Consider the following 25,809-nt stretch of genomic DNA (forward strand, 5'->3'; position numbering starts at 1 on the left):
TAAGTAATATACTGATTACTGATTACAGTAAATGTGGCATGATTGATCGTTCTATCATCATGGATGAGGGAGATAGTGACTGTGTTTGTGTTGTTTGTTTCCGATGAGTGTAAGACCATTATGTGCGATGAATGTGATAGATGGCAACACAGACACTGTAAATCTGGTAAGAATCTGGTAAGTAATCCCTTTATATTTTTAAAATAAGTTTCATTCTAGAAACGGACCTCTATAGAAGCGTAAACTGAGGAAAACAAACATATTTTTTGTTATAACTGATGGTATTTACATCTTTATAAGGTAGCAGGCTCTTTCGGCCCCTAGGCCTAGTCCAAATGATTAGACGTAAGCTACCCCGCTTCGATGAAATTTCAGCCTTTTTCGGCCCCAAGCTTATTCGGCCAGGCTCATTCGGCCCCATATTTTATTAGACCTATTAACTATGGTGTATGATTGAATAAAGGTGTTCAAAATGATATATATTGTGTTTTCGGTTTGTTCCTTTGTGTTACTTTTGATTATTGGTGATAAAATGAAATTAATTGAAAACCATTTTTGTTAAATACAAACTGTTACAAATGTATGTAATTGTTAAATTGTGCCGGCTTTCAATTGCATCGATTGTCGTTTTGTTTGTTATATATTGCGTTTGATTAAAGGTGTAAATGATGAGTATTTGTTTGGTATGTTCTATTGTTAAATTATTTTCCTAAGTAAAACTGAACATGGGTCTAATTTGCAAATTTTTAAATTTATTTTATTGTCATGGTTATAATTTGCATTTTTTTTTAATTTATTTTATTGTCAGTTTATTGTCAGTTCAAAGTTTACTGATTTATCAACTTAAATCTACATTTTTTGTTACCTGTTAACCCGAATACACACCACACATGTATTTAACAACCTGATAAAGATCATAAAACCGGGCATAGGTGCGAGTGTGCTAGACAATGGCTTCATTCGATAATGATTTACGGGGTCGGAGTAATTAAAGAAAACAACATCTGTTTAATGCATTAACGATGTGTGAACATCGTCAAGTTAGTTATTAATCAATTAGGTTATGTTGTAAAATTATGACGAATTTTGCAAACACTTAATTAATTTTTTCATAAGCCGTAAACACCCATACGTATTAATAAATTTAAACAATGTTAAAAACTACATTATTTGTGAATCTGTGTAGGCGTAAATAATGATTTTAAATAAACTGCTTTAATATGCAAAACTACTATATCTATACATTTTAGTTGCGCTCTGTAAAAATGGGGTTTAATGCATGTGCGAAAAGTATTTCTATTTTTTTTAAACTATTTTACGTAATGAATAAGGGAATTTGTATATCAGTTACCGTTATATTTTCCCGTTTACAGAAACAGACAAAGAGGCAAGCTGTGTGGGGATGCAGCGTGCAAGGGAAGCGTTCCATGTGTACCGCGTCGGTCACGCAAGAGGGTGACATATTTCAAGCGAAAGGACGCACACTCACGCTGCTGACCCTTCGATGCGGAAGAAAGTGGAATTGAAGCGTAATGTAAGTTAGAATGGCGTGTTTATATAAGTAAAGTAAGTAAGTAAATATTTTATTAAAGTGACATGTGCAAACATGTATAGAAATAACAACAGACAATTACAAAAAGGCATGCACCTGGCCAAAACGGCCCTATAAGTCACATAATGCATGATAAAACATTAAGCATGAAAACAGTAAGCGATTCAATGGTCAGTAACATAGTCAGTATATCAAGAATTATCGATATGGTCATATCACAAATTCAGACGTCAATCAAAAAATATATTCTTCAATCTAATTAGGCAAATATATGTGCTAAATTGTCATTAAGTTAAGTAAATTAGTATTTTCCTGCTAAATCACATTCCATAATATTTCACTAGCGCCAATAAAAGCGGCATGTAAGTTCTGACTTCAATGAAGTTACATTTGTACATAATTTGATTTTAATCAAAACTCATACTTCAAAGTGTATGTAGTGATCAAAATATTCATCCTTGTACGAAAATTCAAACTACAAGGATGAAACATGAAAACAATCTAATATTTATTGTAATATTTAAATAAAAGTGTGTTCTTAATCGAGCCGGAAGATCAAGATTTACACTTCAAGAAAATAAACAATATCAAGGGTTTTAAGTATGTGACTGATGAATTCAGAACATAAAACAGTAACAAAACGCCACATGTATACTATACTAATGTGTTATACATATACTTAACATGAATGAAGTGTAACAGCAACATGCATGTAACGTTCAACGTACCTTATCAATGCTTTAATTAAAATGGTATGGCATCGACATTGATTGATATGATTTTATAAAAACAGTCATCATTCACAACAAAAATGGCTTATATTAATGGATAAACATTATAATTGCTTCATATATGGAATAAATTGCTCCTACGTTTCAAATATGAGGCTACTAAATACTTTGCTAATCTTCTGGGGTGATATTTTACAAGGTTAACACATTTATCACAGTCTCTCATGTTCATAAATTCATCACTTGTGAGAATTTCACTAAGATAACATAGTCTTTTATCCTGGTATAAGGGACACTTCAATACAAAGTGCATTTCATCTTCAACTGAAGCAGTGTTACATAGTTTACAGCGTCTCTGTTCTGGCGCCTCACCAACATACCGCCCGGTTTCTATGCAGTGTCAGAATACCACATCTGATATATATATGTACGAAGTTTTGATATAATAGAGATCATGAAACGTAATATAAATTATTGATATATTGATGTAAAAAGTTATTTAATCATATCTTGTTCATTTGTATATATAAAATGTACGATGTTTTGAGAAAATAGAGAATATATGTATGTTGTTATCTTGTTCAGTTGAAGACAGCGGCCGTGGCTGATGTGTTCGCGGCCTCCCGTAGATTGGTTGATGACCATATGAACGTTTTCGAGGTCACAGATTTTAACCTGCCCAAGCCGCAGACATTGACGAGGATCCTCAACCGTGCCCGAGAAAAGCATCGGCCAACAGATCCATCATCACTTGACTTTGAGGTAAATTTATGAGATGAATTGTTCAATTTTAATATACGTATAATATACAAACATTGTATTTATTTCTAATATACAAAAAATAATGGTTATCACATGTTATCACATTCTCATTATAATAACAACAGGTGGACACAGACTTCATCGGAGATGGTTTTCTACGCGATGATGTGCGTGTAGACGGGGAACGTCACCTCATCTTCGCCAGCGACGATCAGCTGAGCAGACTCCAGCAGTAATTAGGTTAAAATAATGTATTGTGTTGTTAAGACGTATGTATTCCTTATTGTTATAACTTTAAAATTATCCAAATAAATGTAATATAAATTATTTTATAGTTTGTTTTATTTTCAAAGCCGTCTCATATTCTTGTATCTATTCTTCTCATTTCGACGACGATATACCTGAAGCAAAAGACAAAGAGAATCTTTTTTCAAATGCATTAATCCTCAATAAAGATAATATATTACTGCAATAAACAATATTCCATAGTTTTAAGAGTTTCAACCAAAATATTTGCAACGATTTATACAAATAAAAAATGGGGCCGAAAAAGCCTGGTACCTGGGCCGAAAGAGCCTGAAATTGGGGCCGAAAGAGCCTGAAAAAACCGTGGCCGAAAGAGTTTGGGGCCGAAAGAGCCGACAACCCTTTATAATATATAGCGTCAGTACATACATATATACTTGTGGGATCATTGTCAACTGGGTCATGGGAGTTGTGTATCGTGTTATTTCTTAAAAGTTGATCCAGCATTTGTAAAAATATTGCAAGACATATACATTTCCAGAAAGGAAATTCATTTCTACGTAGAATAAGACCGAGATCGTGAAAATCGCTGCACAATTGATGAAGATATGGCTGTTCAAAGCGATGCACCCCTTTTTGGGGTAATTTTGAGTTGCATACCTTGTTATATATATATATATATATTTGATAGTGAATTTTTTTTCAGAAAAGATAATTTTTCATTATAAACTTATAATATGATTATTTATCATTCAAATCGATGTTTTCAATAATTAATATCATAGCAATACGCTAACCACCTGTGGTCCGTATGATTGAATCCATAGAGCAACATAAGAAGTCAAGTGAGTTTTGTTTTAATAAATTCAATTAATGATTATATCAATAATAGTGTTGGCTCATATTTAAAGTGACAATGCACATGGGTGTGTGAATAGATCTGATAAATAGGTCACTGAATATTTTGATGACCATCATTTCAAATATATGGCTAACAGTGTTAATTATGGCTGATACTATGTCTGGATATTTGTTGGTTTGGGTAGCATTAGTTGCAATAATACAACTCTCAGCTGTATAACCCAAATCCGCCATAGCAAAAATCATCAAAGGCTCTGGGAGTACGTTTATATGGACCAGGGTAGCTTATCATTTTATTTCTTGAGTGGGGACGATTGAACTTAACCGGTACGTAAAAAAGAATGGAAAAGCGTATACTTTTGTCGTTGCTAAGCATGCAACACCTAACACAACACCCAATAACCCTTTTTATCCATAATAATTCCTTAGTATCGGGGGCTAATAGCCTTCTGCCCCCAAAGCCCTGCTTTGTTGATAGTGGACTGGTAAACAACTGCGTACAGTTAAAGTTCAGTCTTGCCCATGAGTGATCATAGATATTATTTTCACTGTTGCGAAGCGCAGAACAATAACTCCATTTTGGAGTTGCTTAACTGTTATGTTAAAGATTTGTGGACGTTTTGCGCCAAAGTATTTTGGCATTTTGTTTCGCTTCCAAGATGTTTTCTCCCTGGTCATTTCGCCCCCATTTTTTAAAAATTTGATACTTGTAGTTTTTCATGTCAATTACACTGTTGGAAATTTAGTGTGTAATGTTATAACATAAATCGCAGATTGTAAGCAATATTCTGGTTTGATACTTTAGTACACTCAGGTGGTCTGAACAGTTTTCACATGCACTCAGGATGTCCATCCAATCGTTCTGGATCATCTAGCGCTTTTATAGTTCATTTTCTGGATAAGATTGTTACATTACATTTTCACTGTCATACATGTATATCAAAATCATGTCAAGCTTTATTTCATTGTTGAGTGTGGTCTACAAAAGTTTAATTACTCATACATGGATCTTTTAAACAAAATAATAAATAACTATATGTACTTGATAAGTTTAAGTTGATATAGATTTATTCTTAGTAAACCAACTTTTTTAAGAGTTTGATAGAGATCGCCAGCTGTTTGTGTTTGTGACAGTTTGTCATATTTATCGGTTTAAGTAAATAAATGGTCAGTGAATCGTACATTTCAGGGCTGGACATTAACTTATGAAGCCAGTTGTCTGGTCGCACCAGGGACCAAAATTTCACATGTCCTGACCCAAAAACATCTTGTCCTGACCATTATATCTTATTGTGCTCAGTACTTTGCAAAATAATGAAATATTACAAATGTTCAAATCATAAAGACTTAAAAGGGATTGTCAACCACAATTAACGAAAAAAAGAAAAGTTCTAAGTTGTCGTAATTTTTCACTGCGCCCACATGGTGCTGCACTGTCAAAACCATAAGACGCAGAGGGACCACCTCGAAGCTGCATTGCACTCCCATGGACTAGTTTTAACCTTTCCAACATACTAGACCCCAAGGGAGCAGCTAGGGGCCCGGTCTTTTCTGCCCTTGCCAAATACATTGTACCTTCTAGACTGTCAGATAACTGACAAGATCTAGGTCATTAGGGGAGGGAGGGCAGCCAACACCCACCAATTATACAGTCATGAGACTGATTAATTTAAACCGTGTAATCTTTACACAAATCTGGCATAATTATATTGTTATTGTGTTGGATTTGTGTCACTTTGACACAACTTTGTTTTAGCTTTTAATGGGCGTTTTGTTCCACCGCCCTTTCTATATCAGGCCTATGGCATTGACCTGATATTCTTTTTTTTTTTTTTTTTTAGTATAACGCTAGTTCGCTTTTTACATTTCTCAGTTTTCTTAATACATCCATATTTTATGGCAGTTTGTATTAAAAGAAGGGACGAGGCCATCCAGTCACCCGGGTTTGTTGGCTTCATTGCACCCCCTCCCTTCCCCTTTGACACCCCACCCTTTCCCCTTCAAAAGCAAAGAGCCATGTCAGACTGGAGTGCACGGTGCAGGGCCTTATACCTGGCAAAACCCTTACTTAGCCCTATCTGGGGTAATACCAACTCCTTGGTATTATTGTAGATTTTATTAATATTGCTATCTTGTTCATTATAGCCAATAATGTACCTGTGTATTTTCCTTAATTTTTGTTAAAAATGCTATTTTATTTAGCAAATAAGGTACTTTAGTACTATTTTCTCTTATGTTATCCCCTATATTTATGTTACATTAGAGGGATAAGAGCTTTTTGTGTTTTTTTTCTGCATTCAAGTATAATTTGGTCTTTTTACCAATTTTATATTTTACCGGAAATATGCCAGTACCTCAAATATCATATTGTTTTATTTTTCTTTCCATTTGTACTCTTATTAGCTTCCATTAACCATGCACTTCCTCTGGTCCAGGGGAAAAAAAACATCCTAAAATAGTACTCCTATACAAATTATCTCCCTTAGATCAACCCAGTGGTATCACCCCTGCTGGAAAGTGGAAACTCCCCATTCATTCCTGCATACACTTCCAAAACTTCCCCTTTAAGCCTGCAGGGTGGCAACTGGAATTTTTAACCAGGTTTTCCGAAGGAAAAAACTGGTTATTAGATTGCCGAATGCGGGCGGGCTGGCTGGCTGGCTGGCGGGCTGGCTGGCTGGCTGGCGGGCTGGCGGAATAAGCTTGTCCGGGCCATAACTATGTCGTTCATTGTCAGATTTTAAAATCATTTGGCACATTTGTTCACCATCATTGGACGGTGTGTCGCGCGAAATAATTACGTCGATATCTCCAAGGTCAAGGTCACACTTTGAGTTCAAAGGTCAAAAATGGCCATAAATGAGCTTGTCCTGGCCATAACTATGTCATTCATTGTGAGATTTTAAAATCATTTGGCACATTTGTTCACCATCATGGGACGGTGTGTCCCACGAAAGAATCACGTCAATATCTCCAATGTCAAGGTCGCCACGACTAAAAATAGATTAAAAAAAAAAAAAACTTACAAAGGGGGTTAATTTTTTTTGGTCATTTCAAAAGTTCAGTTTGAGTTTTCTCCCTTTATCAGATTTTTTTTTCACAATGAAAACCTGGTTTTGTGACAATTTTGTCCCTTGTATTTATAAAAAAATTGTATATAGTACTGTACACAATGTACATAATCCACTTAAATTATGTATAAAATAGTTGTTTTGTTTAATTTTTAACTGTAAAGTACATTGTTTTACTTTCAAATTGTTATGTGGCCCTATAAAGGTGACCGTTTGGCGACAAGTAAGTCATTACCTTTGGATATATAAATATTATTATTAACTTTCTTTTAAATATTGTCTTAACGCCACTCTGGGGGGATGTTTCTTCTTCATAGCCCAATTCTCTCTAATTCCCATACAGACAGGGTCTTATGTTGGAGAATTACGGCTATATTCCCTGTCTGCAAGTGTTCAACATTATACCACTCTATAAATATATACTAAATTACAATACAAATACAATTATATACTAAAATACAAATATAAATACAATATTTACCATATTTCCATATAAATTAATGCACTTAAGCAATAGGGATACTATAAAGGGGAGCTATTTTACCAGGCTCTACTTGCATAATTAAATAAAGTTTAAAAAAACTTTCCACATTTGGCCAATTTTTTTTTTGTACATCAATACAACCGGTGTATATTTATGACTTTATATGCATTAACACAACCTTAACATGAGATTTATACTTATCATTAATCATATAATGTCTGTTAACAAATAGTGGCATTGTTGAACCAATTTGTGGTCTGGAAAACTCCTAAACTATTAATTTTTAACCAGGTTTTCCGAAGGAAAAAACTGGTTATTAGATTGGCGAATGCGGGCGGGCTGGCTGGCTGGCTGGCATGCTGGCGGAATAAGCTTGTCCGGGCCATAACTATGTCGTTCATTGTCAGATTTTAAAATCATTTGGCACATTTGTTCACCATCATTGGACGGTGTGTCGCGCGAAATAATTACGTCGATATCTCCAAGGTCAAGGTCACACTTTGAGTTCAAAGGTCAAAAATGGCCATAAATGAGCTTGTCCGAGCCATAACTATGTCGTTCATCGTCAGATTTTAAAATCATTTGGCTCATTTGTTCACCATCATTGGACGGTGTGTCGCGCGAAATAATTACGTCGATATCTCCAAGGTCAAGGTCACACTTTGAGTTCAAAGGTCAAAAATGGCCATAAATGAGCTTGTCCTGGCCATAACTATGTCATTCATTGTGAGATTTTAAAATCATTTGGCACATTTGTTCACCATCATGGGACGGTGTGTCCCACGAAAGAATCACGTCAATATCTCCAATGTCAAGGTCGCCACGACTAAAAATAGATTTAAAAAAAAAAAAAAAACTTACAAAGGGGGTTAATTTTTTTTGGTCATTTCAAAAGTTCAGTTTGAGTTTTCTCCCTTTATCAGATTTTTTTTCACAATGAAAACCTGGTTTTGTGACAATTTTGTCCCTTGTTCTTTTTATTTTAAATAAAGTACATACACACCTGTGTAACTTTTCTTTCCAATTTATATAAAACTATATATAATTTCATATAATAATAACACCAAAAAACACAGATCACAAAGTTAAAAGACTCCAACAACAACTTCATTGCAGCATACGCTGAACAATGGGTCTAGTAATGATGATGCCAATTATAATAGTATGTGTTTTCACCATCACTACTTATATAAATTGGGCTATTCTCTTTCTTCCTCTTTCTTTTTATCACAAATAAAATCAATAGAATAATAATGATAATATTAATAATGAAAATAACAATATAACACCTTCATTGTAGTTAAACAGTATAAAACAATCATTCTAAATGCAAATAAATTTAAGTACTAATGGATGTAATTATCCTTTTTTTTTGTTCCATATATTTCCTTTCATGAAATTCTACATTGTTTACGTTATAGATAGTAAACTTAATGTCAAGTCCTTTCATTGTGCAAATTTTCATCTCAAAACGGATTGACCTACTTGCTTTTGCAAGTTAAGGAATTCGAACCAATGAACGCCATGTTTTTAAAATGCAGTCAGCCAATAGGAAATCGACTCTTTTAGCGTAGTTTTATATGCATAGATTCTTGAGTATCTCGTAATATTATATATTTCATTGTTAAAGTAAAGTTTTTTTTAAATTTATTAGATTTGTATGACCCCCTTTGAAGAAGAGGGGGTATATTATTTTGCTCATGTCGGTCCGTCGGTCCGTCCAACAGATGGTTTCTTGATGATAACTCAAGAACGCTTTGGCATAAGATCATGAAACTTCATAGGTACATTGATCATGAATGGCAGATGACCCCTTTTGATTTTCAGGTCACTAAGTCAAAGGTCAAGGTCACAGTGACTCAAAATAGTAAAATGGTTTCAGGATGATAACTCAAGAATGCTTAGTCTAGGATCATGAAATTTCATAGGTACATTGATCATGACTTGCAGATGACCCCCTATTGATTTTCAGGTCACTGGGTCAAAGGTCAAGGTCACAGTGACTCGAAATAGTAAAATGGTTTCCGGATGATAACTCAAGAATGCTTACGCCTAGGATCATGAAACTTCATAGGTACTTTGATCATGACTGGCAAATGACCCCTATTGATTTTCAGGTCATTTGGTCAAAGGTCAAGGTCACAGTGACTCGAAACAGTAAAATGGTTTCCTGATGATTACTCAAGAATAATAAGGCCTAGGATCATGAAACTTCATAGGTACATTGATCATGACTGGAAGATGACCCCTATTGATTTTCAGGTCACTAGGTCAAAGGTCAAGGTCACATTGACAAAAAACGTATTCACAGTGACTCACACAATGGCTGCCACTACAACTGACAGCCCATATGGGGGGCATGCATGTTTTACAAACAGCCCTTGTTATTAAAGCACCGCATCAACACTGCAAAGTACCATATTATGTTTATGGCTCAGCCCAGTAAAATTGAGCTGACCATATGGCCTGTTTTCGGCCTTTTCAAGGCACAGTATATTATATATGGTAAGCAGTGTGCTCGGGCAATGGTTTTTAACTGAAGTCCCGAGGGTAGACAACCCCATTAGTTAGTTACATTAAGTAACAATTCTTAAGTTACAACGAATGAAGCTACAATTAAAAGGTCGACAATAGATCGATTGCCATAAATTTATTTCGGTCGCGTTCTTAAATAAGTATACAGAAATGTACATACACACAGTATACATATAAATAAATAGAAAAACAAATAATAAAAAAAGAAAGCAAAATACCACTTCCTCTTTATTATTAAACATTGCATATAATAGATATCTATATGACCCGTGTTATTTTGAAACTTACTTTTAAACTAACTCGCATACATTAAACAAATTTCATTACACTTTGCTATCGTTTATTTTTAATAAAACAACATTTATTTCACTTTGCTATTGTTAATTTTGTTTTTTTGTGTGTATAGTTTATTCAAAACAAAGCATTAAATGACACATAAAACGTTTTAAAAACAAATACAGTGGAGTTGATCGTAAACGTCTTATTGTAAATAGAAGATAAAGATACTTGGTAAACCATGCCAAGCAATGACACTTCAAGTTTGAAGTGAAATGACTAAGGGGGAAACATGCATGGTGGAAACACCTGGGGCCCGAAACATCTGACGACAATATTAAATAGTTGTTGTCCGTATTTATAATTTGGACACTGTTATAAGTTTTATGTTTAATCAGCAATATATTATTTGCATAGTTCTTCCAGGATTCCCAGCTCACTGCAGAGGTTACTAATTTTGTGAATGTTGACCAAAAGCCTTTACACTGTTTATATGTCTGCCGGTCTATACTGGGGGAGTGGACATATTGTTTTTGCTGTGTCTGTTGGTTTGTTGGTTTGCATCAAACTTTAACATTGGCCATAACTTTTGCGATATTGAAGATAGCCACTTGATATTTGACGGGCATGTGTATCTCATGGAGCTGCACATTTTAAGTGGTTTAAGGTCAAGGTCTTTGTTCAAGATCAAATGTCAAATACATGGGGGACATATTGTTTCACAAACACATCTTGTTTTTTTTATTCTGAATGTTTACTGTCAATGGAAATATTTTTGCAGAAGGAAACACTACATTATCATGAGTATGCATACATGTATCAATATAGAGAATGGGCATGATTGGGATCCAGAAAGGCAGAAAATAAAAACCTAAAACCATTTTTCTGCCTTTGTGGTATGTTTGTAGCCTTTTAGGTATTCAGCCTTTTTCGTAGAACTATGTGTTCTTTTTGGTTTTTGGCCTTTCTTGACGCCAATAATTTAACAAATTGTGTAAACTAGATACCGTGAAAGTGCAAAAAACTGGATTTAATGGATCTATTCAAGAGCATTTCCTGAGAATTTTTTAACGTCGGTGAGAACATTTATAAATTATCATTTTTCGAGATTTTTTTGTTTTGATTGGGATTTTTCTTAAATTGCAATAATTGGAACAGGTTCGGTTTTAGGTAATTGGGAACGAATGCTGACATATGATTAAGGAGCATTGCTTATTAATAGTTCAAAGTGTTTTTTTCTGGTTTTAGTTCCTCGTTTCCATCGGTCAGGTTCTTTTCTGCCAATCAACAGAAGACAAGAGGTCGTCCTGTGTATGTCATTTCTCGAGAACAGCTGGAATTCTTCATTGAAGCTGGCTTTACAAGACGACAAATGGCAGATCTTCTGCATGTGTCTGACTCATCAGTCAAGCGAAGGCTTAGGTATAGTGCATAATATTTAAAATTTGAAAGAAATATTTACATGAAGTTTCTCTTGTTACCTAAGAAAGTTTATAATGATAACCTGTAAGCACCCTTCATTTCACAATTTTCCCAGATAATCTGAAGGCCTGTAACACTGCAAGGTATAGGTATTTGTCATCATACATGTTGCTTGTGATTGTTTTAAGACACAGCCCAAATTGATCTGATAGTAGTTGGATTTGCACATAATTGCTTCGAATTTGAAAAACAAGAAAAGAAAAGAGAATTCTAAATAAAATTCTTATCGAAATATTGAGACACGAGAATTGTTTTATATAGACCAGGATTTTTGGGCTGAAATAAAGACTCATTCCCTTTGCAAAGAAGTACATTTTGGTATAAATCCCCCCTCATTTCTGACAAAATTTCCCAGCACTCGAGCAAATTTATTGCCTTTGACCCAGAATAGTTAAATTGAATTTCACAAAGTTTAAAACTAAATAAAACTGTTATATAAGGTGCATCATGTTAGTTATTTGTGGTAAAAAAAGACTAATAAAAGATTTAAAATACAGATTTATAAAACATAATTTTGTGTTTCATTATGTTTGTGGTTTAAATTCCCCTATTTGGATAAATAATGCATAATTTCCACCTGCTTGAGGGTACAGGTCCCCTGACATAAACACAGATTGAGTAGTTAAGTTTGTGATTGTGCATTAAACCATGGTTAGAGTCTTATGTTTTGTCACTTATTTCATAATTAATGGTCTTATTAAACCCTTTTTATTGATCAATGAATTATTGTGTGCACGTCTGGTTGGTGAACTTGGATAAGATTGAACCTTTTTTGATAAATTAGGCAAGATTTATTTACAAAGAAATGGTTTAACTAGTTTTAAGTAAATTTAATAGGTTTGGTAATAGTTAAATATGTCTACAGTCTTTACGCTAACCCCTAGCCCAACAGCCCGGGGCTAGTGATATGTAATTTTGGCTATTAAAATTTCCAGATTCATTTAATCGGGCTAGTGGGTATTTTAATCTGTTCTATTAATGCATAAAGATTTGGGCTAGTTGTTCGACAATGCTAAAGTGAAGATTGTGTCTATCATTATTCAAATGCAATTTGCATGATACACATGTGAGAAAACCAGCTGAAAGCCTGCTGAATTTGTTTCAGAACCTTTGGTCTAAAGCTGAGGCAGACATTCTCGGTGCTGTCAAATGATGCATTAGATGATCTTGTACGAGAAGTGACCCAAGGGAACCCATCCCTTGGTCAGAGAATGGTTCAAGGCCTGCTGCAGAGCCGAGGACATAAAGTTCAGAGGCAGAGAGTTGCTGACAGCCTCATACGAGTTGATGCCGCAGCAGTGGCTTTGAGATGGTGTCATTCCATAAGACGACCGGTCTACAAGGTTGCAGCACCAAATTCATTGTGGCATATTGATGGAAACCACAAGTTAATCAGGTTAAAACAGCTAACATAATATTATTAGAGTATTTGTTTACCACTTAGCCACAATCTGCTTATATGAAACACCTTTTACAGGTATTACAATTTTATTTAGTTTTAACACTGTGTTCTACAACTTGACAAGTTGGAGTCTATGGCAATCAATTTGCTCAAGTGAAGGGAGAATTTTTAACCAGGTTTTCCGAAGGAAAAAACTGGTTATTAGATTGGCGAATGCGGGCGGGCTGGCGGGCTGGCGGGCTGGCGGGCTGGCTGGCTGGCGGGCTGGCGGAATAAGCTTGTCCGGGCCATAACTATGTCGTTCATTGTCAGATTTTAAAATCATTTGGCACATTTGTTCACCATCATTGGACGGTGTGTCGCGCGAAATAATTACGTCGATATCTCCAAGGTCAAGGTCACACTTTGAGTTCGAAGGTCAAAAATGGCCATAAATGAGCTTGTCCGAGCCATAACTATGTCGTTCATCGTCAGATTTTAAAATCATTTGGCACATTTGTTCACCATCATTGGACGGTGTGTCGCGCGAAATAATTACGTCGATATCTCCAAGGTCAAGGTCACACTTTGAGTTCAAAGGTCAAAAATGGCCATAAATGAGCTTGTCCTGGCCATAACTATGTCATTCATTGTGAGATTTTAAAATCATTTGGCACATTTGTTCACCATCATGGGACGGTGTGTCCCACGAAAGAATCACGTCAATATCTCCAATGTCAAGGTCGCCACGACTAAAAATATATTTAAAAAAAAAAAAAAGTTACAAAGGGGGTTAATTTGTTTTGGTCATTTCAAAAGTTCAGTTTGAGTTTTCTCCGTTTATCAGATTTTTTTTTCACAATGAAAACCTGGTTTTGTGACAATTTTGTCCCTTGTGTATTTAATATGGGGAAAAAAATATATATATTGCTGGGGGAATGGGGCCTTATTTCAGCTCAAAAAAGTCAGTCCTCCATTAGAAATATTAAGTATTGCAAGGTTATTGTTAAGGAAAATTTAAGAGTAATATTCTCAAGTTTTGTTCTCCAAACTTCCAACAAAGCAGGCTTGGAAGCATCAAAACCTTCATTTTTAGCTCGACTATTATATATGAAATATATATAGTGGAGCTATCCTACTCAACCCGGCGTCGGCGTGAGTGTTAGCGTCTGCATGCAAATGTTAAAGTTTTCGAACCACCCCAAATATTTTCATTCTCCCTTCACATATTGCTTTAATATTTTGCATTCTTCTTTACCAACATGACCTCCAACCTATAAACAATAGCAGACAAATCTATCAAGCATTTTGACCCCAATCTATAAACAAGAGCAGGCAACTGTATCAAGCATCTGACAGAATTATGGCCCCTTTTATACTTAGATAATTGAACATTTTGCTTAAATTTCCATAACTTCTTTATTTATGATCACATTTGATTCATACTTTGACAAAACAACACTTACCTGACATACCACAATGCACTCCACCCAAACCATCCCCCATGCCCCACCCCAGAATCCCCCCCCCCCCCCAAAAAAAAAAAATCTTATTTTTTAAAGATCATCTATTTAATTACCACACACTCACATTATACCCCCCCCCCCCCCTCTCCATGATGGCTTACATTATACTGTCAAGCAAGCACTGGAATAGTCAAGTGCGCTGTCCTCTTGGATGTGGAGTATTGCAAAATTTAAATCCTTTTAGGATTCCAAATGTGTAAAATAAAGAATGAATTTTAAATCATGGTGTAAGTGTCCGACAAAATCAATGAAACTTAGTACCAAACATTTTTTAATCGATGAGATAATACAGATTCAAGTCAATCAAGAAGACAGGGTATATTTGCATATCCTTCTTTACTTTTTATTCCCCCCCTTCGAAGAAGAGGGGGTATATTGCTTTGCTCATGTCGGTCTGTCGGTTGGTCTGTCGGTCGGTCGGTCTGTCCGTCCACCAGGTGGTTGTCAGACGATAACTCAAGAATGCTTGGGCCTAGGATCATGAAACTTCATAGGTACATTGATCATGACTCGCAGATGACCCCTATTGATTTTGAGGTCACTAGGTCAAAGGTCAAGGTCACGGTGACCCGAAATAGTAAAATGGTTTTTGAATGATAACTCAAGAACGCATACGCCTAGGATCATGAAACTTCATGGGTAGATTGATCATGACTTGCAGATGACTCCTAATGATTTTGAGGTCACTAGGTCAAAGGTCAAGGTCACGGTGACCCGAAATAGTAAAATGGTTTCCGGATGATAACTCGAGAATGCATACGCCTAGGATCATGAAACTTCATAGGTAGATTGATCATAACTCGCAGGTGACCCTTATTGATTTTGAGGTCACTAGGTCAAAGGTCAAGGTCACGGTGACCCGAAATAGTAAAATGGTTTTCGGATGATAACTCGAGAACTAGTGCTGCAACAATACGCCAAAAAGCGTATTGCGATATATTGTCAGTTCAAAAACCCGTATTGCAATATATCGCAATATATTGCTTACTTGTACCAGAATTATAACTCGCCAATTACCCGATAATCCCGTATAAGTAAATTCTGGTAAATGTTTACTATAACAATGCCCAAGAATAACACAAAACACAAACATTCACCAATTTTCTTAAATATCAAATACATTTTGGCATTTGTTACTATTTAAAGATGTGATAAAATAACTTCCAATCGGGTGTTTTTTCCCACTGAACACGCGTAAATCACCTGACGTGATGTTCCCGTTTTATACAACACAAATACACCCACACTTTGCACGCGACGTTCTACATGTCTGTTTAATTTTCGCGCGCTTTTAATTGAGAAAACTTTTTTATTGTCGCGTTAGCATTACATTTCGGAAGCGTGTTTCTGAAATTCGGATTACAAGTTTAATAATGCTCATTTCAGAATCGAACGAAACATTTAGTTCTGCGTAATTAATTCAACGATAATTCGTTTAAAAGCATAGAATGAATGCTCCCATGTAACAACGCTACTCTGTATAATAGACTTTTTAGAATGCCATTTTTACGTAACAATTTATTTTTACAAAATACCGCTTTGTTTTGTTTACCTTGATATCATTATTTTGGATGGCTTTTCTGAACGAAATGTAGATGCATGTTTGTAAAATTTTCGTACCGGTATGACGAAAATCGTATCGCAATGCAATATGCGGATTGCGTATTGCGATATATACCGATATACCGGTATATTGCTGCAGAACTATCGAGAATGCATACGCCTAGGATCATGAAACTTCATAGGTAGATTGATCATGACTTGCAGATGACCCCTATTGATTTTAAGGTCAAAGGTCAAGGTCACGGTGACCTGAAATAGTAAAATGATTTTCGGATGATAACTCAAGAACGCTTTAGCCTAGGATCATGACACTTCATTGGTACATTGATCATGACTCGCAGATGACCCCTATTGATTTTCAGGTCACTAGGTCAAAGGTCAAGGTCACAGTGACAAAAATCGTATTCACACAATGGCTGCCACTATAACGGACAGCCCATATGGGGAGCATGCATGTTTTACAAACAGCCCTTTGTCTGGTATTTATGTGGACTGATGACAATTGGTTAACAATGAAATACATGTACCAAAACAGGTTAACTTAGTTACTAGTTATGGATTTGACATGCCTAATTAATTTATTTAATTTTTACATAGAATACAAAATAAACATCTTCTATACGCCTTTTATCTGATAGCAAAAAGCTTTGTTATATACTGGTATAAATTCCTAGATAGGTAGTAATTAACCAGGTTTTCCGAAGGAAAAAACTGGTTATTAGATTGGCGAATGCGGGCGGGCTGGCTGGCTGGCTGGCGGGCTGGCTGGCTGGCGGAATAAGCTTGTCCGGGCCATAACTATGTCGTTCATTGTCAGATTTTAAAATCATTTGGCACATTTGTTCACCATCATTGGACGGTGTGTCGCGCGAAATAATTACGTCGATATCTCCAAGGTCAAGGTCACACTTTGAGTTCAAAGGTCAAAAATGGCCATAAATGAGCTTGTCCGAGCCATAACTATGTCGTTCATCGTCAGATTTTAAATCATTTGGCACATTTGTTCACCATCATTGGACGGTGTGTCGCGCGAAATAATTACGTCGATATCTCCAAGATCAAGGTCACACTTTGAGTTCAAAGGTCAAAAATGGCCATAAATGAGCTTGTCCTGGCCATAACAATGTCATTCATTGTGAGATTTTAAAATCATTTGGCACATTTGTTCACCATCATGGGACGGTGTGTCCCACGAAAGAATCACGTCAATATCTCCAATGTCAAGGTCGCCACGACTAAAAATAGATTTAAAAAAAAAAAAAACTTACAAAGGGGGTTAATTTTTTTTGTTCATTTCAAAAGTTCAGTTTGAGTTTTCTCCCTTTATCAGATTTTTTTTTCACAATGAAAACCTGATTTTGTGACAATTTTGTCCCTTGTTATTATTGGTGCTGTAAAGAGAGATATGTGTGGTTAAAATGTTAAGCCACACATTTCCAATGAAGGGCAAAAGGCATATAGTAAATCATTATTGAATTAATATGTAATGACTATCATGTTTATATGTTGCAATTTATAATGCAACAGGCAAATGTCGCTATTACATATTGCTGTCATTTCAAAGCCATATTATTTATCTTTAGATGGGGCTTTGTCGTCCACGGTGGGATTGATGGATACACGAGACTGTGTGTCTTTCTGAAGGTATCCTTCAACAACCGTGCAATCACGATGACGAAAGCCTTCATAAATTGTGTATGGTGTACCTTCCAGAGTGAGATCGGATAAAGGTCGGAAAAACACAGGAGTTGGAGCCTTCATGATCTCCTATCAAGGCCCTGGTCGTGGATCCTTCATTACTGGGAAGAGCGTCCACAACCAGACGATCAAGCGGCTCTGGAGGGACATGTATTCTGCATGTACCAATGTGTTCCACCAGCTCTTCCAACAACTAGAGGAGACGAGTCGCTTGGACCTGAGCTCAGAAGTACACATGTGGTGCTTACACCTCGTGTATGTTCCACTCATTCAGCGGGCCTTAGACCGCTTCCGTGATAGATGGAACTGCCACAGACTGAGTGAGGAGAGGGGCAGAACACCCACCCAGCTTTATCTGCAGGGCATGATAGAGCATGCAGGACGTGGTCATCGAGGGGTTGATGACATGTTCTTTGAACCTCAAGAGGAACAATTGAGTGTCTCAGAGGAGGACTATGGAGAAGATGAGGAAGCTCCTGTAGCCTCAGCAAATGACGATAAGCTACAGGTGTCCTCTGTTACAATGCCCATTGACCATGAACAAATGGCAGAACTAACTAATATAATTAGACCCTTGTATTCAGAGGATGGTTTGGCTGTTGACTTGTTTGAACAGGCTGTGTCCTTTTGTTCCCAGGCATTAAACATATAATGACGTATACTGAACAGTTCTAAGTGGTCATTGGGTGTTGTAACAGAGGACACCTCTGGCTCATCGTCGTTTTCTAAGTTTCAGTAGCTTCCTCATATACTCAATTGTTCCTCCTGAGGTTCAAAAAACGTCATCCACCCTCGATGACCACGTCCCGCATGCTCTATCTTGCCCTGCGTGGTTGAACAAGTTGTTATCCCCCCCCCCCAGAGGGTTAGGGGATACAAACTTGCAATCATATTCCCGCTTTTACACCTGTAAGCTATCATACACTAAGTGTTTGATTGATGTACCTAATGTATATGGTTTAACATATGAACAACAGTATGAAGTTTCCTCAAAGGTACTTATTTAGTAAATAGTAAATACATGTTTAATATTAAAGTTTGTAGCGTTTTATTGAGGTTTAACTTTACATAATTTCTAAAAGAATTAGTTGTTGTTTTTGCATGGGAATGTTTAATTCCAATTTGTATACTCAATTCATAGTGATATGTTGATTGCAGAGAAAAAAAAACAGATAACAAACACGATCCAAAGTGTGACTTACTTATCTGGTAGACATTCAAAGATGGATGTAAATGAAAATGCTGAAAATGTGTTATCTATTCTGATTTTATCTGAAGATTCAGGAATATTAGTAATCGTAATGTTTAATATTGTCTTCAATTAACTTTTGATGTCTGGAATTTTAAAGCTCCTAGCTTTTGATGTTTGAAAGTTTTCTGAATAAATGTTTTAGTTTTGTTTAGCAATATGTATGTAAACGAGATTTCAAATTATAGATATTAACCGTGTTAGCTTGAGTGTAGGACATTAGCCCTCTTGGACATTAACCCCTAGGACAGAAGCCCCTCAGGATGTTAGCCCCATTAGCCCATAGGAAGTTTTGCTCTTTGTGCGTTAGCCCGTACCCATTTTTAAATATTTTTTTGGTATTAAATGTCATCTTTTTAAAAATAAAATGCAATTAAAGGTAGATGATAAAAATATCACATTGACATATCTTTTATAAGATTTTTAGTAACAGAGCACTTAATTAATATGTATATATAATCATGTTCTACTGTGAAATTGTGTTATTTTAAGAGTGATTATAACTTAAGAAAAAGTTATTAAAGATTTTAGCAACTGGATAAACAACAGTAGTATTACATAATCTGTACTATATGTGTTGCATCAACTAATTCAAGTACATTCTGAGGTTAATTGGTATTACAGTTTACTATTTTATTATTGGTGCCAAATATCCAAGGTTGAAAGTATATATTGTCTTCCCTGCCAAATTGATAGCAGATGGCCAACTTATGTATAATGTGTGTTCCTTGTGATACTGTAAACACATGCATTCTATGTGTTTCTTTGTACTGTACTTGAATTGTATATATTTCATGTTTTCTATGTGTTTTATATGTGTTTCTGCAGAAACTGTAATATATCTGATGTATTATGTATGTTCCTTGGTATATTACAGAAACCATACGCAAACTATGTTTGCATGTTTGTTGGTTACTTTTACATACATTTTGTAATATGGGAAAATAAAGTATGATATGAGGCCTTAATGCCGTTTTAAGTGTTGAGTATAACCAGACTATGATAGCGTTTGCTATTTACAACTGTTATGTATTTTAGTGAAATACGAGCACATTGCTCGATGTACATGCTTTTTGTATTACGATAAATATATATGACATGTTGCCTTAAGACCCTTTGTATTATTATAGTTACAAGGCTATAATAGCGTTGCTCTGTACAACTAGTATTTTAGTGACCTAATTTGAAATTGTTAAATTCAGAATTGATTCTGATGTTTATGCTAATATCATACCATGTAACTGTTCTATCATATGAATAGATATGACAAAAACATCCATAATGTCTTACTCATTAAAGCAATAGGTAGTTTAAGATCTTACAATTAATTTATTATAACGTGTCATTATAACTCAAGTTTCCATAACATTTGTCTTACGGTAAGACAAATTTTCGACAAGTGGATATATAGTGTTAAGTTTAGTCCAGATGTTAGTGATAGCAGTTGCCAATGATATAAGTCTTTCATTTTGGTTTCGGTAAGGCATATATATCTATGGCACTCTTAATGTTTATTCTATAGATGATAAAATACCATCTGTGATAGATATATAATTCATACAAGCTGAATGATTAAACTTTATTATCTCTTTGTAATTAAAGGTTTCTCTGCGATTGGTTGTTTTACTTGTTTTTCGTAATAGTAAAATCAAACTAAATTATAAACATATCCGGTAGATGCACATGTGAAGAGGCGGATGTAAAAAAACCTTTTATGCAGGAAAAAGTGGTGTAATATAGCATATTTATCTTAATGTGTGTATATGAGTACTCTTTTGTCATTGTTTGTGAAATCGTCGTGTATGTTTCGAATACAGCTTCAAAAGACTTCTTTAAACAACACGCTATCATGGTTATATGATGATATTTGATAGCACGAAACAAATTAGGATAAATATATGCTACATTTTTAAAAGCCAATCTCTATGTTTTCTACATTATTAATAGAATATCATCCAGTGATCGTTACAAGACTAAAGTAAATAAAGGCAGCCTTACTACCCGAATTTATTGATTAAAATAAAACTCTAAGATAAGAACATATTGTCTTATAGTTTTATTGTATTATAGTTTGAAATACATTGGGTAAATGCTTAGAATACGTTCCATAAATATCTTGCATGTATGTTTTTGAAATATTGTTCTTAAAGCGATCTTCTCCGAATGTTGGAAACATACAACTACAACTTTTGTTAAAATTTTGTATTCTAGTATACACTGTTCGTCAATACTTGTATTGTATATATGTCCTCGTGGGCTTAAATGCCTTAGTGGATTAAAATAAACTGTATTGTCTTGTCTTGGTGTTTGTTGAAAAATGATTATGCATTTAACATCATTATGCATTCACACCTTTATTAATGGTTCTATGTGTAAGCACATGTAATTACTTATAATCTATTTTAAAAAAGGCATCAAAGAGTTTGGGGGGGGGGGGGGCAATTAATCAAGATCCTAATACTATTGCAAAAAAGTAAAACAGTAAAGAAATTGTAAAAAAACACAAAAAATACGTGTTGTACAAGCTATATATTGGAAACATTATATATTAGCCTTCAACATTTAATAATAATTGTATGTATTTTCATATGAAATAAAAATGGAATAAAATACTTCCTTTAAAATAAGTTATGAACGTTTTAAAACACCTGGGGCCTAATGTCCTAGTGCACACTTTCGAAGGGGCTTATGTCCCAGAAGGCTAATGTCCGTAACCCGTTAGTTTTCGGTCGCTTGTCTTCAGTACAAGGATATTGATGGAGACAATCGCATATTTCTGCGGTATTTCATCACATTCTGGTATACAGATTAAAGTACATAGTATGCATTTTTAAATTATGTTGAGAATAAACATGTATTACATGTTTAACTGTTTTCTCGTAATTCTTGAAAAAGAAAGATCTCCAATCATCAGATAGAGCAAACTTCTTTTTATTTATTTATTCATTCATCTATTTATTTACTAACTATTTTAAACAGTTACCATTATTGCTTTGGTGACAACTAACAAATCGATGGCATGTTGTTTTTACAATAATCTACAGTTGACAGGAGCCTGTTGGTAGGAAAGGGGCTTCGCGACCTCCTAAAGAAAAAGGGTGCAGATAATTATTCACGAACATTGATGACATGTTGTTGTTATAGCTCATAATTCGACACTATAAATGCAGTGGTCCTATCCAATTATTCACTGTAGCGGATCCGTGGTCTAGTGGTAACACACTGGCTTCACAATCCAGAGATCGCTGGTTCGATCCCCCGCTGCACCTAACCTACTGACTTGTCTTTCGCATGAGACGTTAAACCGAGGTGCAGTGTACTAGGTGCTACATACCGGACACTAAAAGACCCAGGGTCACCTCTGGAACGGGGTGCCTCCTGTATCTTGCACTATCCCCCGTAACCAACTAACACGTCTTTCTGGGGGCGATGGCCATATGCGAGACAATCCCGGTGCACTCGATAAAAAAAACAACAACAATTATTCATGAAAATTTTCTCGATACCAATTAAGATAGCGCACATCTAATGATTTCCCGCGATTTATTTAACGATCATTGCCGATCTTCAATCATCGGTTATTTCCGAGAGATGCATTATATTTTTTTCAAAGTTCGAATTTTGTTATATGTTTACGTAATTCCTTTAGAGTACATTATTTTCACAATAAATATTGACTTTGATCCAATATCATCTGAAAAAATACGATTTCGCGATTTCTTCAAAGATTGGCGAGCCTTTTTACCTGTTTACTTATGGATATCTAATTTAAGAATGTACAAACTGAAATTGTCGTGGCCTAGTGGTTAAGGCGATGGACTACAAATCTTTAGGATCGAATCCTGCCGACATCGCATACTTTTTGCGACACGTTTTATTTATTTTCTAACGTAATTTGATTTAATAAAACATATATGCTATGGTTTTTATTTAATATGTTGAAATTTTTATGCGCATCCTTCAATTTTTAAAATCAAAACAACGTTATGGCTAAATTGGGTGATTTACTAATGAAAATACGACTGATGCATGTTGCAATTTTATTTTTATTTCAAAAAGTAAATGGTAAATCTGTCTATTTCTTGGTATTTTTGCTGTTTATAGTGTTTCTATAAAAACTATGTTTAAAATATAACTTAAATGATATTATTTTGAATTTTCTGACACTTTGTTTTTAACCGACCCAATTTTTACTTGGCTGAAATCACTTACATTTCATGGCGCTCTTCCATAGATAAAAATTTGTAAAAAATAAATATCTGTAAAAGAATACTTATTTGATCTTGTTTATATTTTAAACACCTTAATTGCATCTATACATACAAACAGCATGCCCATATTTGGAAATTTGAATGAATTATGGAACTTTTATATACCCCAGGGGTGAAAATAAACTGTACAAAAGCTGAGCGTGGGGGTGGTTTTGAAAAAAACGGTATATTTTTTTAAAAAGCATGGAAAGCCTACCTACAAATTTGCATGTAGTTCAGTGAAATGATGCTGATTAAGAAAATAGTTAATTAGATTATATTTGGATATGTGCCCATTAGAGGTGCTCTACCTTAAGACTCATTTGTTCACCCATCTGATTGGAAACCTATTGGCGAAAGTGTGCGTGATAATAACGCATTACATGTTATATCTTGTTTTCTGTGTTATTCGACATTAAATTTGGATTAGAATTTGAAGGTAAGCTATAATTCTTACAAAAAAAATCGTATACGCACACACAATTTAATGCATAAATGTATCTCGGCTATATCCGTAAACATTTCACAATTACGATTGAAATGGAAATTACGTGCGTAACCAATTTTAAAGAAATAATTATGTTTGATTGGCTTATTCATACCCGCATCACGCAAACAATAATTTAAGTTTATGTAATATACATTAAGATCTATCAATATAGATTTTTATATTAATAGTTCGTTTATATACTAGATCGGTTTCCAATAATGTTTAAGTTCGACAATAAAAAAGTGCATAACCAATTTTTACTCGCAACACGGAGCGATTGTCACACTGATGTTGTTTATTGAAATTGGCCAAACATGTATCTTAATATTGAACAGTTTGACAATTCTTAAGGTATAAGATGTTGCAGAAAAAGAAGTTATTTGTTGTTTATACGCCCATTGCCAATTAAGGAGACATTTTCATTTTTAAAAGTAGTTAACAAACCAACTTATAGTTTTCAACCAATTGAAACTTTAAACTTTGAATGATGAAAAAAATAACGGATATGAGTACAATGTGTTTGCTATCAATAAAACATGACAGTCACTACAAAATCGTAATATAAAATATACTCTGTAAGATCATTTCAAATTAAAACTACAAAATTGACAACTATTCAAAGATATATTATTCAGTTGAGTGATGGAATGATATATTATAATAACCATGATTTTTCCGTACTTTATTTCCGTAAAGTTTAAGTAAAGTTTTTCCGTATGACTGTGCCTTTTAAGGAATAATTCATCATAAAAGTAAAAATAAATATATGAGCCTTGTTCTGAGAAAACTGGGCTTAATGCATGTGCGTTAATAGTCATCCCAGATTAGCCTGTGCAGTCCACACAGGCTTATAAGGTACGACATTGACCGCCTAAATTTGATTTTCTGTAAGGAGTGAGTTCATTGAAACTAAAAATATCATACAAGCGCAGACTGCACAGGCTAATCAGGGAATACACTTTACGCGCATGCTTTAAGCCCATTTTTTCAGAACGCGGCTCATATATAAAATAAACGAAGGATGACAGCATGTCATGTATAGTGTACTTGTAAGACATACACGTTCATCAGTATATCTCATTTAGAGTGAAATAATTTGAAGTTAATGTGTGCAGAGAATGGTTCATATTTTGGTTAAAGAAATCGTACTACTTTTTAACGTATCAAAAAAGATAAATGCATTGCAGAAAGTATTTTTTATAACAAAAAATATCAAAGAATGACTAACTTGCCTTTCTCTAGAAAAAAAAAGTTTTAAAAGTCTGAACAAGACCACTTGACAGGCATGTGGAAAATGACATCATGATAAAACAACGCGTGCAAAATACATCTATCTTCTATTGGTAACATGTATAACAAAAAAGCATTGTTTGATGTAACGATCGTAAAGTTCGTTCGTATACGTCTTATTAGACTATTTGACGTTGAATACAGACTGTTAGTACATTATTGGTAAGAATGTTACAACTCTTATACAATCAAAATTAACAGTTGATATGTTTACACACAAGTACACATCATTCTACAAAACATGTACATAATACATATTAAAGGGTCCGTCCAACAGATTTTGGCATGTATTGAAGCTTGAAATGAAATGATTTACATTGAGGAATTTGAACATTTGAACTAAAAATCTCCATTAAAAAACC

At 34.8% G+C, this 25,809-nt stretch overlaps 2 protein-coding genes across 2 annotated transcripts; both read left to right on the forward strand.

Annotated features, from left to right (window-relative positions):
• Positions 1-1,377: 1,377 nt before the first annotated feature.
• On the forward strand, positions 1,378-3,281 carry LOC127858088 (uncharacterized). The gene is made up of 3 exons (XM_052394979.1): positions 1,378-1,534; positions 2,869-3,045; positions 3,171-3,281. Exons 1-3 carry the CDS (start codon positions 1,505-1,507, stop codon positions 3,279-3,281), a joined length of 318 nt encoding a protein of 105 aa, XP_052250939.1. The 5' UTR covers positions 1,378-1,504.
• Positions 3,282-11,790: 8,509 nt separating this feature from the next.
• LOC127858084 (uncharacterized) lies at positions 11,791-18,897 on the forward strand. Its single transcript, XM_052394972.1, has 3 exons — positions 11,791-11,940; positions 13,106-13,396; positions 18,184-18,897. The coding sequence occupies exons 1-3, from the start codon at positions 11,891-11,893 to the stop codon at positions 18,818-18,820; spliced, it is 978 nt and encodes a 325-aa protein (XP_052250932.1). The 5' UTR covers positions 11,791-11,890; the 3' UTR covers positions 18,821-18,897.
• Positions 18,898-25,809: the final 6,912 nt, after the last annotated feature.

This window comes from Dreissena polymorpha, chromosome 14 (assembly GCF_020536995.1).
Source record: "Dreissena polymorpha isolate Duluth1 chromosome 14, UMN_Dpol_1.0, whole genome shotgun sequence".
Classification (NCBI taxonomy): domain Eukaryota; kingdom Metazoa; phylum Mollusca; class Bivalvia; order Myida; family Dreissenidae; genus Dreissena; species Dreissena polymorpha.